The sequence below is a fragment of the Patella vulgata genome, chromosome 6 (assembly GCF_932274485.2).
Source record: "Patella vulgata chromosome 6, xgPatVulg1.2, whole genome shotgun sequence".
In the NCBI taxonomy this organism is placed as follows: domain Eukaryota; kingdom Metazoa; phylum Mollusca; class Gastropoda; family Patellidae; genus Patella; species Patella vulgata.
Genome location: NC_065884.2, coordinates 20,352,344 through 20,369,652, shown reverse-complemented (window position 1 = coordinate 20,369,652; position 17,309 = coordinate 20,352,344). Strand labels below are relative to the sequence as shown.

The window sequence follows — 17,309 nt, the reverse complement described above, 5'->3', positions numbered from 1 at the left end:
TATTGTATAAATTATTTAAATTGCAGAAAGAAAAGTAATTTACTCATTTCTATAAATAACCATGAAAAATAAATATAAATTCCAACATACAAAATTTACTTCCTTAAAAGTTTGTTGTGGATTTTTACACATAATAGATTCTTGTAGTTGCTAAAGATATTTGTTAAAATGAATGTGATTATCCCAATAAATATGGTATATCAGAACTTCTTCAGGCGATACCACACTAATCCTTGTCATTGCTTCTATTTAATCCTGGGGGATACTGGGTGGCTGAACATCCTCGGTATCCCCACTAACCCCTAGGTCCATTCATTAGGGAGACACATAGTCAAATTATCAACCCTTGATAATTGGGCGATTTTAATCGAAAGATAAAAAAAATCCGAAGGGAAGTAACTCAAATTTTATTGTAACTAAATCGAGCATGCAAACTGCTTTATTAATATAAACAATAACGCTAAGACTGGTATGTAAACTGTGTTTTGATTGCTTCGTAGAATCAACCTACATGCCAATGAAAGCATCAAGGGCAGATAATTTGAATTTGTGAAAACTCATGTGAATGGACACAGGGCTTAGTGGTGTCAAACGGAATGATTCCACTTGGGATACCAAGGATGGCAGCTGGATGTTCCAATGGCCCAACCACAAGAGAGTGTAGAGAAAAAGGACAACCAGATTCTGAACAGGCACTTAAGCTATGCCACCTAGCTAAATGCATGTGAAAATATTGCCTTTGCCTCTTACAACTTTTCAGCAAAATTGAAGGAATATTTTGAAAAAAAAAACAAATTTAGTAAAATAATTTAAAAAATGGCACATTGGCAATAAAGGACACTTACCATGGTACAAATATAGACAGGGGCGCTGCTAGACAAGATTCAACATTGAAACAACTAAACCACATGTTCAAAGGAAAATGGAAAATACTTTTTGCAAAAGAACTGAAATATCAATGAACTGTTAGCTTTTACTTCTTTTTCTATTTTAATGGGATGATAATAGTTCTTTTTTGAACTATACAATCCCTGATATTTGTCTCTAGTGGGGCCCCAGATATAGCGTCCACTTAATTTGTAGATTTTTCTCACAGGTTCTAGTCCAGCAGTTAATGTAGGAAAAGCTAACTCTAAAAAAAATTCATGTTTACAAAATATATCAGATATAAAAATAAATTTGTCTTTATGTCTTCTTGGAATATAATACACATCAGACATACCTTTAAAAGCTGCTTCTTTTGTGCGAGTATTATTTTTTAGCTGACTTAAAAATAAATTTATTGTCTTTTTAGCATCAGAATTCTTTTTAGATAACCCTTCCATTTCCTTAAGACTTCTAATAAAGCGCTCTCTACCATATTGCCCCCACCACCAATTACAAAACCTGCAGTCACTGATTTTCATAGCCAGTGTTCGAAGTTCACGATTGGCACCCCATATTTCAGTCAAAGGTAATGATTTAAGGCTCCATGGATTAATAATGGCATCGTCCCCCGTCATAAGATAACCGTCGACGTTGAACTTCATTTTCATTGCGTAATTCATACATCTCATTCCATTATAACCCTTGTTTGAATATATCTCAATGAATGACAGTCTTCGTGGATAAAGGGTTTGGGCCACTTGCTCGAAAGCCCTAATGTTGTCACCGCAGTAAAGAATATTTTTGAAGTGAACTTTATATAATTTTTCTAAATAAGGCACAGCCCCATAATGTGGATAATTGAAGAGAATAATCAGAAGTATATTGGGAAATTGTGTGAGATTCGATTGCACCATATCTTGAAGAGTTAATGAGAAATTTGAACATAGATTTGATATTTGTTTCATCTGAAACCATCTTGGTCCCTCTGGTGGTCGATTTCTAAATAAAGATGGCGGACTTTGTACAGTTGGCCAGAAATAAACTGGTTTTAGTTCATCTATTTTTCGCTGTTTGGATGGTTGAGGAAAAGTAATGGGTTTTAATACCCTCTTTGGTTCAGTATAATTCAGTGCTTTTAAATCATTAAGCCAAGCTTTTACTAATTTCACATCATCCACACTCAAGAATTCTTTTGTTGCCATGGTTGTTGTTAAGTCCATTATACAATAGAAAAATCCGAGGTTCAGACCACATTGCCACTTTTGTAATAGGTTTATTAGATTTTCGGATTGAAAGTACAGATCTTTTTCATTAACAGCTTCACTAAAATACGAATGAGGTTTCAAAATTCGTCGACCATTTGGGGGCAGGAAAGAAATAGTTCCACCAATTTCCCATAACAGACGTTGAGCCCAATAACCCCTCCAAATATCACTGACTAATTGTGGCGTACTGATTGGTAAAAGTAATGCCCACATAGCTTTGTAATGAAACAATGTGTTCTGTGCATTCAGAGGTGAGAACACATTTTCTGCGATGAAAACTGGTGGTGCCTGTCTATCAAAAGTAACATTTAACACGGATTCAGTTTTTTTCCGTGTCAAACGGATATAAGCATCAACATCAGAACTTCCTTCTGTCATAGTTTGTTGTATTAATGGAGTTTTCCAATGACCAAGGAAATAATGATGTGTTATATTTTCCCCAACAGAATTCAAGGGGTATCCGCGCGGCCATAATGTTGGTTGCCCAAAATGTCTGTATGGGTTAAAGATGGATGTAGTGTTATATCGTAAGCCATGAGATTTTTCCTCATAAAGAAAATCTGTCAGATTATCCCACGGATAGCTGGCACCATCTGTGTCATATATATATTTAGCACCGTGTTGAATCGCGTACATATATCCCATGCACTTATTTTTATTCTTTCCATGTGGTATAGACTCAAATATTTGATATCCTAGGTTTTTTTGCTTTGTTTGATCCAGCACTACACAGCTTGGTTTTCTAAAACATAGAAAATATAAATATACACAGGTGAGTCTAAAGATATATGGGAGCTGTGGTATCTCAGTGAGTGAGATGCATGCCCACTAAGCAGCTGTGCAGGATGGAGGGCCTGGCAGGGACAGCATCTAGTCATTCAGATGGGATTTAAAGCAATGTGTGCACGTAAAAGAAACCCTGACAGTTGAAATTTAATTTAAGAGTAAGCTGTACCAGCACTTTCCGGGCAATATTTCCCTTATAGCACACTGCATGGTGTGTGTATTCATTAGCCCACTGGGTGCAGAAAAGTAGGATATTAAACCCCATTTCATATATTTTATTTCTAAAGTTATTTTGAATGTATTATATAAATATATCTTTAATTACATTTATTTTCTTCTTGAAAGTGATACTTTAGGGATAGGGATCTGACAGACCTTTTGCCTGTTCCCCAATCTCCCATTTGAATCAAATCTTGCTAAGATTTAATAAGTGCTATAGATATTTGAATTATAAAGCTGGCAATAATTGAAATTAGTCCAAGAAGAATCAAAGTTATCTTGTTCCAAAGCATCGACCAATGAAATTGCTTACCTCTGTTTAGCTTTAGCTTGAAATGTTAATCATTGAACTCAGTCTAGACATTCACCTAATGAACATCTACATCAAGTTTAAACATTCTACCTCAATTAAAAGCAGAGTTGTTATGTTCCAAAGTCTTGACCAATCAAATTGCTTATCGATCCTTAGCCTAAGCAGAAAATTCTCATCATCAAACTTAGTCAAGGTAATGATATAATGAATCTATGCTCAAGCTTCATCACTCTCACTAATTAAAACCAAAGTTAGTGGCCCCAAAGCATCAACCAATCAGATTGCATTGACCTAATAAACACCTACACCATGTTTGAACATTCTAGCTCAATTAGAAAGAGAGTTATTGTGTCCCAAAAAGTGTGACGGACAGACAGACAGACAGACTGACGGACGAACCCATTTTAATAGTCCCCTGCTTTCTTCGAAAGGCGGGGGCAATTAGTGCTAGAACATTCGAATCAAATCTTGTACTACTTTAATAAGTGATAGAGTCATTTTGAATTAAAGATATAAATAACCCATCTTCAATAGAAGGCTTGATCTTTCTCCGTACATCTTATCAAGGAATTCACGTAATACCCTGCATATTTCGGCACTAATTTCGAATGGGTATTCACCCAGCTTGAAAGCCTATCAGATTCCTCGATCATCGCGAATACCAAGTCTCGCGCTTTCCAGCTAAAATATCCACCTGTGATAATCGAGTTGCGAAGTTCAAGATTCGTTCAATGTCAAGGGTTCGCGGAAGTCGCTATATTAAATGTCGCTGTATTTGATTTGAGTGCGTTAGTGTCACAACTTTTGATTGGATGCCACTGTTCACTTGTCTGCAGTAAAGGGAGAAAACGTAGCTACCGAATTAAAGCTGACAACTTGAACTCCCTAACTTTAGCCATATCAGTTTATATGAAGTCGACGTATTGAAACACACATATTGATAATTCTCTTTTAGAGGCATTTAGTAACTGGATAGAGCAATAAACTATAACACATACTTAAGGAAAAACAGCTACTTATTGATTTGGGCAACGTTTCAAAGAGTTACCAGCTGATCGTGACACCAAGGAACGATTTATGGTCACACGTTGATAGCCTATCAAGTTTTAAAGCAAAATAAAAAAAATGCATTATATACATAATTAATGAGGGCACGCGGCTCAATGCGTAATAAAAATGAAACTGGAATTAAATTATGAAAGGCAATATACCTGCATTGCAAGGTCGATGATTCACTATGATCATAAACTAATACTACCATCCAATCTGTTATATTCTGTAAATAATCTAAATTCTCTTGACTAGCTGTACGATCTGATACTACAATCCATTTATCATTCAACTCTACAACAGGTTTCTTTAAAATACTTTTATTGAATTGAACAGTATACCTGATAATAAAAAAAAATAAATAAAATATTACTGCCCAAGAGTAAAGCCTGGCCAGACGAGTATTTGGAAAATGTCTGGATGGCTGGGGTCTACTGGTAAAAAAATGGGTCAGCTAATGAATAATGGGGCATTAGGCAACCTAGCTACAATTATTTATCGTTAAACTGTGTTTAACGCTACAATTGATACAGTCGAAGACTCCTTACGTAAGTTTAAATAGGTTCAAACGCACAATTGTCAACACATATCATTACAGTTTGTTTTGAAATAAGTAATTCTATCACAAATAGTGAAGACTGGACCACTAAAATAGTTACCGAATAGTTTTTCTTTGTGGTAATGCGTTCTACATTTCCAAAGCGATGTTTCTTATAATGTGAAAGCCGCCATGATACCGGCGAGTAGAAATAAGTTCGGTAGTCGAGAAATTTCGCGTAGCAGTTGGGTTTCATATCATAATAATATAATTATGCGGTAAGGCTTCACCTTTATTTCAATAGAAATTGGTTTATTATATATTAATCTATGTGCAGTACAGTTTTGGGTCAGTTTATGTGTAAATTAACGAAGCTATAGGCCAGTAACCTTTTTGTAGTCATTTGACTAAAAAAAAACTTGCGCAAAGGAACTCCGTAGGACGAGCCACTACTGTGGCTGGAGTAAGGCGGAAGACATCAGTAGTGAAACCATTTCTATAGGCAACCAAGAAGGTGCAGGATTCCTGGGTGGGTTTTGAGGCCCAGTCCTGTACTGAAAGTCATTATTTTTATTCCCTCTTTCACGCACTATAGACACGAGTGCATTTTTTTTAGTGGAAACCTTGAATTTATACCCTCCAAAATTCAGGAATTTGAGACCAACCAGTAATCGCTGGTCAGAATTTGGCGATTTTCCGTTACGGAGTTAGCCCCCCCCCCCCCCAGTATTTAACGGATTTTTTTCATATACGGTGGAAAGCTCTAGGACCACGATCGGATGAACCTTAATATTCAACGTTCTGTGCCTTTCCAATCCCGAGATAATACCATCTTTGCCAAAAAACCTCGTGAACTCGATAGAGGCTATATTTTTGAACGGATTTCTTTCAAATTTGAGAGGAAGCATCGGGGTAATGTGAGAATGAACCGTTTTAATATCAAGCGTTCTGTGACTTTCTGTTCCGGATTACATATTGTTCAAGCCAGCTGTTCTTCATAAACACTTTTTAATACCCACTTAAGTTTTATAATTACATAATAATATCAGTCTTAATACTAACATAGTACATATTAGTGACATTTAAGAACCACCTGGCTTGAGATATATCTGAACCACCCGTTGTATTTGCCTTTAAAAATAGAAAAGTTGAATTTAATAAATAAACTTTAGTTCCAGCTGTGTACTCATTATGTAGGCTCAATATTGGTCTTTCAGAAATCAGTAATTTTAATTCCGTTGGAGGGAGGCATGGTTTCGATTCCCAATGGGAGAATTTTTCATCTAACCCAGGGTTGTCAAACATCCAGCCGCCGAGGGTTTAAATGTTGATAGCTTTTAGCGTGTGCGCCAGCTAGAAGTCACAATTTGTGTTCAATTTTAACAACTGTTTTAACCACCGTTATACCCTAATGGTGGTTTAGTTCGAATTTCGTGAAAATTCGACTGAAACAGTCCGACAAAATGACCACTCCTTGGTACGCAAGGAATCTTTTATCACGCCAGTTGACTCAATGACAGACCTTATGATACAACGCGCACGTCAGTTGACTCAATGACAGACCTTATGATACAACGCGCACGTGCTAACCATTCTGCTACCCAACCCCCCATCAGCAAATGGAATGTTCGTCATGTACAAAGTGGCAACAGGTGTTCAGAAGAGTAAGCTTATATACCCTGTCTGGCGACAAACTCGCCGGCTAGCTGCATCCAAACCATTCGAAGAAATCTCGGTAAAATTTAATCAGAAAATGACTTTCAGTAGCTAAAATGCAAATGATGAACAGTGGTAACAGATGTCGTAGATATAACCTGGAAAATATATACGCGTCAATTAAATTTATCTAGAATAATAGCTATATTTACGAATCAACAATATGACGGCCATAAAACGTTTTAAAGTTGTTGTTTTTTTAAAGTTTAGTGGGCAAGTATCTCTGTAGTTGAAATTTAGATGACAAATGTCTTGATCTACTTGCAAAATCAGAATAAAAGGAACAAGCTCTTACGTATCAAACTGAGACACATACACTCTGTATAAGCTGGTGATAATGGAAAGTTACTACTAATAAATGGAAGGTTGACAATCGAAAAGTCAAAGTCATCAGAATTTCCGGCTTGGTTTCCCCATGTCAAGGACAACTGTCTGTCTAGTTGTTTGGATGGGACGATAAACCGAGGTCCCGTGTACACATTGGCGTGTACTTAAGAGATCCCTCGGCAGTTGGAATTCGATATAAGAGTAGGCCGTAGCACCGCTGTCCGTCAAAATTTCAATCATAGCACCTTGCATGGCATATGCCCGCCTTCATTAGCCCAGTCGGAGAAGAAAGAACGTTAAACCCCATTTCATTTCATTTCACTTGAGTGTTAGTTATGAGGAAATAACAACCGTTCTCATGGTAAATCATTCAGTTAAAGTGGCTTTTGCGAGACGCAAGAGTTTGTTCAATATATTCAGCAAGAGTTACATCGAAGTGGTCAATGCCATGACTATAGATGGATGCATTTAAAATGTATCCAAAGTGGTTATACTATTCAATTCGTTCGGTCATACTTAAACTTTTAGATCCGTTAGGTGTGGAATGTCGCTTACGTCGCAGAATTAGGAGAAGACAATATAACGGAACGTTGATTCGTATGACAAGCTAAAACGATTTGGATTGTGCAATTATGTTTGCATAGATTTTAAGGAGACCCAATATGGAAACCTCCGTTTCATAACCAAGGTTTTACGCCAGACAAGAAATTTAAAAAAGTAAAAAGTTTGAACCAGGTAAAATATCTATATATTTCTATGAGTAACGCATTGTTGTAAGATGTTACACATGCACTATAAACTACAGCAGTACTCAGTTTGCTGCATCACATTTACTGTTATACATTCATAGAACCTTAAAGGGACAATAACACTCTTGCTGGCTTGACAGCTCCAGAAAATAAATAATAGCCTTATTCTAAGTACTAGATGTTTAAGTGTCCTACCTGTTGTGTAAATTATCCATTACATCCTATTCTACTTGTCCAGAGGGTTCGAAAATATTTTTAAATCCAAGTCACATTTGAAAAGGTTTAGTTGAATTTTTCCAATTTTTTAAATTAGGTGTGTTAAGATGAAATTTGTATCACCAATTCATTGGAATATTGTAAAATAGTACAATTTGTTGACCAGAATAAAAATTGAGACATATTATTCAGTTACAACAAGAGTGGTATTGAGCCTTTAAGGTAAGGCCTGTAGTATGAATTTTGTTAGTTTTCTTGTCCCCCCCCCCCCAATTTGTTTATTGTTACTAATGACACAACGAAGACTAAGTGTGTATCTAGAAGATTATTCCATATTTTAGATGCTCTGACAGTGAAAAACATATTCTGTCAGCACTTGAAGAACAAAAGATTGTATTGCCAGGGGAGTATGGAAATCGAAATTTTGGAAAATAATTTTTAATTTTGGAAAATAATTTTTAATTTTGGAAAATAATTTTTAATTTTGGAAAATAATTTTTAATTTTGGAAAATAATCTTCAATTTAAAAAAAAAGAAATAAATTAAATTTGTAGAATAACTTTTTAATTTTATAAATTCATTTTTAACTTTATAAATTCATTTTTGATTTTATAAATTCATTTTTAATTTTATAAATTCATTTTTAAGTTTATAAATTCATTTTTAATTTTATAAATTCATTTTTAATTTTATAAATTCATTTTTAATTTTATAAATTTTATAAATTCATTTTATAAATTTTATAAATTCATTTTATAATTTTATAAATTCATTTTTAATTTTATAAATTCATTTTTAATTTTATAAATTCATTTTTAATTTTATAATTTCATTTTTAATTTTATAAATTCATTTTTTAATTTTTATAAATTCGTTTTTAATTTTATAAATTCATTTTCAATTTTATAATGACATTCATTTACAATTTTATAAATTCAATTTTAATCTTATAAATTCAATTTTAATCTTATAAATTCAATTTTAATCTTATAAATTCAATTTTAATCTTATAAATTCAATCTTATAAATTCAATTTTAATCTTATAAATTGAATTTTAATCTTATAAATTCATTTTTAATTTGATAAATTAATTCTTCGTTTTTTGGGTTTTTTTTTTTAAAGTTCATTAGAGTAACAGATTATATAATAAGGGGGGGGGGGGCTTAACTGCATTTAAAAAGATGGATGCTTGGTTTACTACTATAAGGGAATACCCTGTCGTCCTTGTGTTGATAACAGACGGTTGTACATTCGACATACTTCAGCCATTTTAGTACTTCCATTTGATATCACCAGCACACAAATAATATACCTTTCAAACTGGGGTGTCGTTATTTGTCGAGATGGAGTTACTTTTACGTGGATAAACTTAACTGGACTTCGTCGTTCTGCAAAACTGCAGATATTTTAGTCTGAAGAGGCATTTTTCCCTATCTGAACATATGGTCATTCTGTTGCATGAGGCTATATTTATTATTAGATGATTATTTACGCACATAGGGATGATCAAGACAATATGAGCTATATGGTTTGGAATAAGCTACCCCTTTTATTCACAACTTATATGAAACGGGTTAAACATTATTTGGAAATTTCCCCTTCACCGACATTCATTGACAAATCTTTCCCTGTCTAATACCTTATACAATTACTTCCATTCCCCATAACGCGATACAGTTGATTTCCGGCTTTAAATTGAGGTTTCTAGATGGTTTATTATGAAACTTAAAAAATAGGCATGTATCATTTTCCTCGCCGCATTCACGACATATGGAATATGCACCCCGAACATTTGAACTTTAATAAAAGTGCAATTATCGAAATGTATGTATATGCCGTTACATTGTCTAGTACAAAACATATTTAAAATTCACGGTTCAAGTCAAACAACTCGGAAAATCACCGTTACAATTGATTAAACACTGAAGAGATTATTTAACAAACCTTACTTCACAAGTAAATATCTTTCGAAAATAACTAAACATCATTATAAATCTATGTCAATAATGTTTAATCTCTCCAATGAAATGTTTTTATACTTGTTCGAAATAAAACAGTGGTATATACTTATGTGCATCTTACAGAGTTCCCTATAAACTGCAGATATTTTATTATATCAGTCTGAACAGAGATTTTTCAGTCTGGACATATATATCATATAGTAATATTTTTGTCCAGTCACATATTTTATATTCTCTGTGATTTTTAATGAATGCTTATCGTATCTATGCACCGATTGGTAAGATTTTTCCATGAACGTATGAATTTTGAGGCGTTGTTTGTTGTTTATTCACTTACATTCATGGTTATTATATCGTGGAAACGTTATGCTTTATCCCTGTTATGTATATTTCCGGTAGATTATTATAAAATTGTAAAATTTCATATAAAAAACAAACTTGTAACTTTTATCTTTAACTTAAAGATACAGTATGTAAGATTTCGATAAAGAGCTAGCCATTCTTGCTATAATAGTTCGACAATAGATAATGTAAAGTGAATAATTTGAAATTTTCATTCCAATTACTCTATTGCGAGAGAAGATATTAGCCTTTGAAGGTTTGACAAGACGTTGCAATAATTGCAGCCATTAAAATATGGCTGAACCGTTCTAATCTATTTAATATCTGAGAAATCCGAAGCAATCGAGAGTTGATTATGGCCTTGGATCAGTTAATTATGGCCTTGGATCAGTTAATTAATGTCTAATTAATAATTTAGAAAACATTTCAGGCCTAAAGGAAGTCCTGCAATAGGGAGATATAGCCCTTGCATAATGTATGTTTAATGTCTACATCTACCATTTATGGAATATAAATTTGGTATTTCTATGTGATCAACATCTTTTTTCCATATCTTTAAAAAAATGTTGGTATTTCTATGTGATCAATATCTTTTTTTCCATATCTACAAAAATTATTGTTAAAGTAGCTAAGTCTCTAACTCAATATCATCAAAATCTTCGACATTGAAAACACGAATTATTTGTCAATTCAAATCAGCATTGGTCTTGTGACCTTACAAGGAATAGATGAGCTTCTGATATCCAATATTCAAGACAAAAGAAACATTTTACCATTGGTACACGAATCGTGTACCATAATGCGTTTCAGTGCCATTTGGCACAAGGGGCTCGAAGACCGAGGCTAGACATATTCCACAAGTCATGTCAATGCTATATTCTTATATGGAGAGCATGCGCAATAAATACCATCGGTTTAGACTGGAATAACCAGACGCTAAAGACCGTCATTCAATTGAGACTTTGGCGCATTTCGCCGAACATAACTGATTAGAAATTACGGTAAAAACAGAAACGATTGAATGTAAATCAGTTTATATACATTCACATTACCTAATTATATTCGTTGCTACCCATTTCTGTCAATTTCTAGGTCCCATAAATATTAGCGATTTAGCTCCTTTAACGTTTTTTATTTTATAGTTACTGCTGATGTATTAATGTTATAGTAAATCAATGTCCGAATATAGGTATTTCTTATTGCAACAAATTTCCCCCGTTTGATAAGCTAATCACAATTGACGTTTGGTGTGTGATTGATACAATTTGAGAAAATTATTGATAAAACTGCTATTTACTCTCAAAAATGACCAAGTATGAAATACAATAAAATGAACACATTGCATGTATAAACTAGGATGATAATTAACAATTAATTTATTTCTTACAGGTTTTGGGGATATACGGTAACTCAAATGATTTAGTATTTTAGATAATATTATTCACGGGGATATTAACGCTCAGAAATTTGCTTCCTAAACATTTTTTTGTGTGGTTTTTATTTTCAAAATAATGGAATATTGAATGATTAAGTATTTTAGATAATATTTTTTCACGGGGATGCTTTAAAAAGCTCAAAATGAATATTACTCGAAACTAAACGATATAATAGTTGCACACGCGGCTATATCATTTACTTGTGATATTTCAAGAATATAATAAGTTACGTGTTTCGGGCTGAAAAGGGAGTTCAAATAGATAATGAAAATACATAAAGACAAAAAAACAATGACATGAGTAACGGAGCGTTCTAATCACCAATTTTTGAGGAGAAAAAAGAGTAAGGTTGGTATGCATATTTTTAAAAATAAACGACCGTGGAAGAAATATATACATTTTGTAATAAACAACATGAAAAGGTATTATTCGTGCTGGTTGTCTGTCTTTTCACCATTACATGTGTACTGGAGCGTTCTAATCATCATTTTTGAGATAAAGGGGAGTAAGATTGGTATGCATAATTTAAAAAAACGACCGTAGGGGGGAATATATACATTTTATAATAAAACAACATGAAAAGATATTATTCGTGTTGATGTTAAAGTCTGTGATGGGGTGTTGGGTGTTGGGTGTTTGTGGGTGTGTGCGCATGTGACGGGCGGGACCGGGGGGGGGGGGGCAAATTTAAATGACATCTACTAGTTTTCAAAGGTTCCACAATTTGAAAATTTGTTTTGTCTAAAAATATTTTGGCAAGAAGTATAAAATATTCCCCAAAATAAAAAAAAATAAAGTATGAATTCTTTCTTTAAAACAATAAATGTCCAAATAAATAAATGATTTCGACAATTGCAAACGAGAATTTCTAAATTCGCCATTTCGTAAAACAGGGTTAGTTTATGGGGCCACCGTCTCATTTTAATCCAAGTGAACCCTGATGCAATTTACGATAGGTTATAAGATGTAGCTCTCACTAATCCAGTGATTGTTCTAAGGACATCAAGATTTACGTTTTCAAGGTACAGGACCTTGGTTTTTGTAGTACACTCATTTCGGAGTACGTCCACGTAGTCGAATAATAGGCGACATTAAAGCCCAGTATATTGATACTAGATATTTTAAACTTCTGACACAAATCAGTCCTTTTATAACGGAATAATTAGTATGAACAGCCCCATTACAATTACTAATTCTTAAGTTCTTTGCTATCAGTTAACCCAGCTCCAGCACAGCAAAGAGTGTTAAGAGTGCGGTTTAATTTTCTTGAGAAGGTAATAGTCCTTGTTTTGTGTGGATTAAAGTTGATTTTTCAACTTTTTGATTTTTTTTTTGGGCGGGGGGGGGGGGGGTAATGTAATTGCAGTATGTAAAGATGCGTTCAAGAGATTTCAATATTCGAAGAACAAAAACTACCCAGTGAAGATTCTTTTATTTTGATTTTGAATGAAAAGCCGTTATACTCTTCAAAAAAGTAGGGGATATTGCAATGAAAATACCTATGCAGTTGTGATATGATAAATAGTCATGGACATGCTCTAAGAGTATGTTCACAGATGAAGAACTTATCACCCCAACAGAACCACGGGGGAAGGGGTTCATTGTCAAATTTGACACTTCAAGGATGGGTTGATGAAAACTCTCGCCTGCTGGCTTATCCTATCCATGTTTGCTTTCCTATCGATTCTTGCATAAGATTTCCTGTTTATGGTATCTTTACTTTAGTGTACTACGTTTAATTTGATCGGGAGACGTGTTCGTCAACGTCAACCAACAACACGGCAAGAATTGGCCGTGGCACTGCAAGATGAGTGGGTCAGATTTCCCCAAATCGTGATTGGACGGTTCATTAGGAGCATGCCACGACGAATTGCTGAATGTCTGAGGATTGGTGGAGCAATTACTCGTTATTAAGACAAAAATCAAAAATGTAAGGTTTCTCTAATTGGCAACTGCGACGATTAGTGTTGGCTGCGCGAGTAACGTGAAAGGTAGCACGCTGTGATTGTCTAAATCTCCCAGCGTTAGTGAGCGTTTGTCGCGTACCTTTATCAAGTTGATAAAAATTCTAAGATAAAAACCCACGGAAAAAGACTTGGGAATGTAAAATTCGAGAATTTATTGGGCTTCGATATTTATGATAAATAATCAGTGATTAAAGACAACATCGTCTTGTATGTGCAATGAATTCTCGGTAATCTAGGGTTACCGATTATTTTATTGCTCAAATTGAATATGCGGCAGTTTTCCGTTTCATCTCTCTATTACTCCATTTATTTATTGATAATGGTTTAGTATATTTAGATTTAACGTTTAATCTGATTCCGTCTTTTTATACATAAAAATTGAGATATATGTATATGTTAAATTTAACGTTAAATTTTGGTTGATATTGCCAGAAAACATTTATAATATACAGATAATACTATTATCTGTGTAAATTCATGGTTGATTGCATCCATTGAGAAGTGTATGTTCACTTTGCCGTTACAACCATTCACCATTCATCTATATTCATATCCCCATTGTTCGGATAACAATACATTATTCAATCTATTGAATAGAACAAAGGCGTCAACTCTCCTTGGTAAAAATATGGCTGAAAGGCACAGATACTACTATTGTGGTTTTGATAAGAGTAACGTGGTGCCCTTTGTCCTTGCTACCATTGTTACGATAATAAATAAAATCTCGATTATTAAAGTAAATAATCAAAATCACAAACAACCGATGATCTAGAAATTGGATTATGGGATTGCCATGTGAATAAATGTCTAATTAATAATTTATATAACATTTGAAACCAAAATAAAGACCCACAAGAGTCAAAGTAAGCTCTTGCATAATGCACCTTGAATATACATGAATCGTCATAGAGTGTGAAATATAAACTCTTATATAGAGTTCAAATCTTTGTGTAAGCTAAGTCGGAATGATGGGTGCAGGGGCTTGCGCGTAGGGTATGTTATTTTTAACAGAGTGCCTTTTTTGGGGGTGGGGGGCTGGAAGTCCCGGAGAAAACCCACACCTCCTTATGAATATTCTATTGTAACTGGCATAAGTTATTTAATCATTAGCTAGACGAGACCCGTGTCATACAGTGCTCCATAACTCATATCATATTAAGATTATATTGTAAGTCATGTAAGGTATTTATATAAACAAAGTGGCTACTGTTACGACGAGTCTGAGCCAAGTTTAGAACGAATTCCAAAATGGCTGCCAGTCTCTCCAACACCAGCTTTGAAAAAAAAAAAGCAGTATTTTCAACGTTTTCAGAACTGAAGGCAGCAATTAAGAGATGGTTAGGGTTAGGAATATTTTTACGACTATTCAGTTTTTCACTTCGCCGATGGAGGGCTGTGAAAGCATCGTCGTAACAATAGCCTGGGGACTATTTTTACGACTCGTCGTAACAATAGCCACTGCCTTATATAAATGTATAGAATCGATTTGAACCCCACGTGTGCGAATTTGAACCCCATATGTTATTGGTCTACTATATAAGATATACTGTCACCTACACGTCCAATATATTATATATACACTCTCAGGTGGTTAGAATGAGATAATTTGTCTATACCAGGGGCCTGTTTCACTCAATTTTAACTACACGTCCAATATATTATATATACACTCTCAGGTGGTTAGAATGAGATAATTTGTCTATACCAGGGGCCTGTTTCACTCAATTTTAACTAAGATAAAATCAAAATTTTAGTAATGTGATTGGATAATATGAGATTGATTTTAGTGCTTAGCCAATCAAAATTGAAGTATCTACTAAAATTTGGATTTTATCTTTAGTAAGTAAGTAAGTAAGTAAATTTTATTGCATAAAAACGCCAACGAGGAGCAGCATATAATTACAAAAATTACATCAATACAATACAACAAATATACATGTAACAAATAAACGAACATTAATACAATGCAACAAATATATATGTAGCAAATAACGAACGTATTATGTATATGTTACAGTCAAGTTGAAATTTCGTGAAACAGGACCCCGGTGATTTAAAGGACAATATTGGTGCCAGTCATTATCACATATAATGATCTCTGTGATAAAATAATATTTGGAACGTGTTTAACCAGTTCTATCACATATGTGATAATGACTGGCACCAATATTGTCCTTAAACTATGTATGTAATCTCACGCACTGGCCCGTTTATTTCAGGCTATTAATGCCTGTATGCTTACTTTATTATAAATTGGTTTAGACTTACCCGGCATCTAAAACACTATTCTATACATACAGAAGACATCTACCAATCCCGATAAGAGCGGTATAATTATACCCTCTTTGATGATCTACCAACTAACATTACGTTTTTTATTAATCAAGGAGAGGTCTTCCCACCTAACAAATCCATGGCCATAGTCGGACAAATTGTATTGATATTGTACCAACAAATCATTCTAAATCTTTATGTAGTTATCTATCTTTTGGCTACTCGAAATTTGTCTTGCAATGACGTAATTCGGCAAAGAAGCACTATAATCCCCCCCCACCCCCAAAACTCTCTCTCTCTCTCTCTCTCTCTCTCTCTTTCTCTCTCTCTCTCTCTCTCTCTCTTCATTAGCCCAGTCCGAGCAGAACAGTAGGAACGTTAAACCCCATTTCATTTCATTTCATTTCATTACTAAACTGTCTAATCAATATATCTTTAAACATAAGAAAGCCGTGCTCAGCGTCATCATCATATAATTACTCTCACGTCATTCATTATCTCTCATGCCGGTCTTTTTTTTTATAATGCTTATTATCTCCATGGATACATTCGAGGCAAACGTATTAATAACATGAAAGACAACATTGTTAAAACACGCTACATGTACAGCCTATGTTCACTCATACAGTCAACGAGAGGGGAGGTGGCGGAGACTATAAAAAATTCAACCCTTCCTTCTAATTTTGTGTAACTATAGAACTAAAATACTAGTTTGTATTATTTTTCTATGGTTCAACCATCATATCGAAAAAAAATCGTCAAATTTGGGGTCATTTTGGAAAAATAGTGATGTATATTGTCATCGAAATGAACGCTATGAAAATGTTACTTACCAAGATAATTGTAAGGTTTTGTGGAATATACTCCTTGGTTGTTTTAAATAAACTACAAATGTTGCTCCAAGAACAAGAATTATAAAGACAAACACGACCGATCGCTTTAATAGCACCATGCTACCATCTCTTATATTCGTTCAACAATATTTCCCTGTTACCTTCAAGATCAATTATCTACAGATATCAATGTTAGTACAGGTTATATTTATCGCCCCACGAGGCTTAAGGCCATGTTCTTATCAATAGTCCAAATGTCTAGATCATCCAGTGTGGAATATTTAATCGATCACCAACACCCACAAATTCAACTGACACCTGCTGTTTAAAAAAGACCACGCAGTCTCAGAATACACCTGTTCATTCTGGACACAATGACGTTATAGAGCTGTTTTAATTTTATTTGTACCCAAGAAGAATGTTTATATAAATGTCTACATCACCTACTG

General features: G+C 34.1%; 1 protein-coding gene across 1 annotated transcript; it reads right to left on the bottom strand.

The window, feature by feature from the left end:
- Window positions 1-28: 28 nt before the first annotated feature.
- On the bottom strand, window positions 29-17,031 carry LOC126824289 (uncharacterized). Its single transcript, XM_050553487.2, has 3 exons — window positions 16,861-17,031; window positions 4,662-4,841; window positions 29-2,874 (listed from the first exon to the last, which is right to left on the bottom strand). Exons 1-3 carry the CDS (start codon window positions 16,977-16,979, stop codon window positions 900-902), a joined length of 2,274 nt encoding a protein of 757 aa, XP_050409444.2. The 5' UTR covers window positions 16,980-17,031; the 3' UTR covers window positions 29-899.
- Between the last annotated feature and the right edge of the window lie 278 nt (window positions 17,032-17,309).

Bases quoted from the DNA above. Each gene is read 5' to 3' on its own strand.
- LOC126824289 (XM_050553487.2), bottom strand. From the start codon at position 16,979: ATGGTGCTATTAAAGCGATCGGTCGTGTTTGTCTTTATAATTCTTGTT. The intron at 4,842-16,860 runs GTAAGTAACATT...TTTTATTATCAG, and splicing joins AAAACCTTACAATTATCTTG to GTATACTGTTCAATTCAATA. The intron at 2,875-4,661 runs GTATATTGCCTT...TCTATGTTTTAG, and splicing joins TCATCGACCTTGCAATGCAG to AAAACCAAGCTGTGTAGTGC.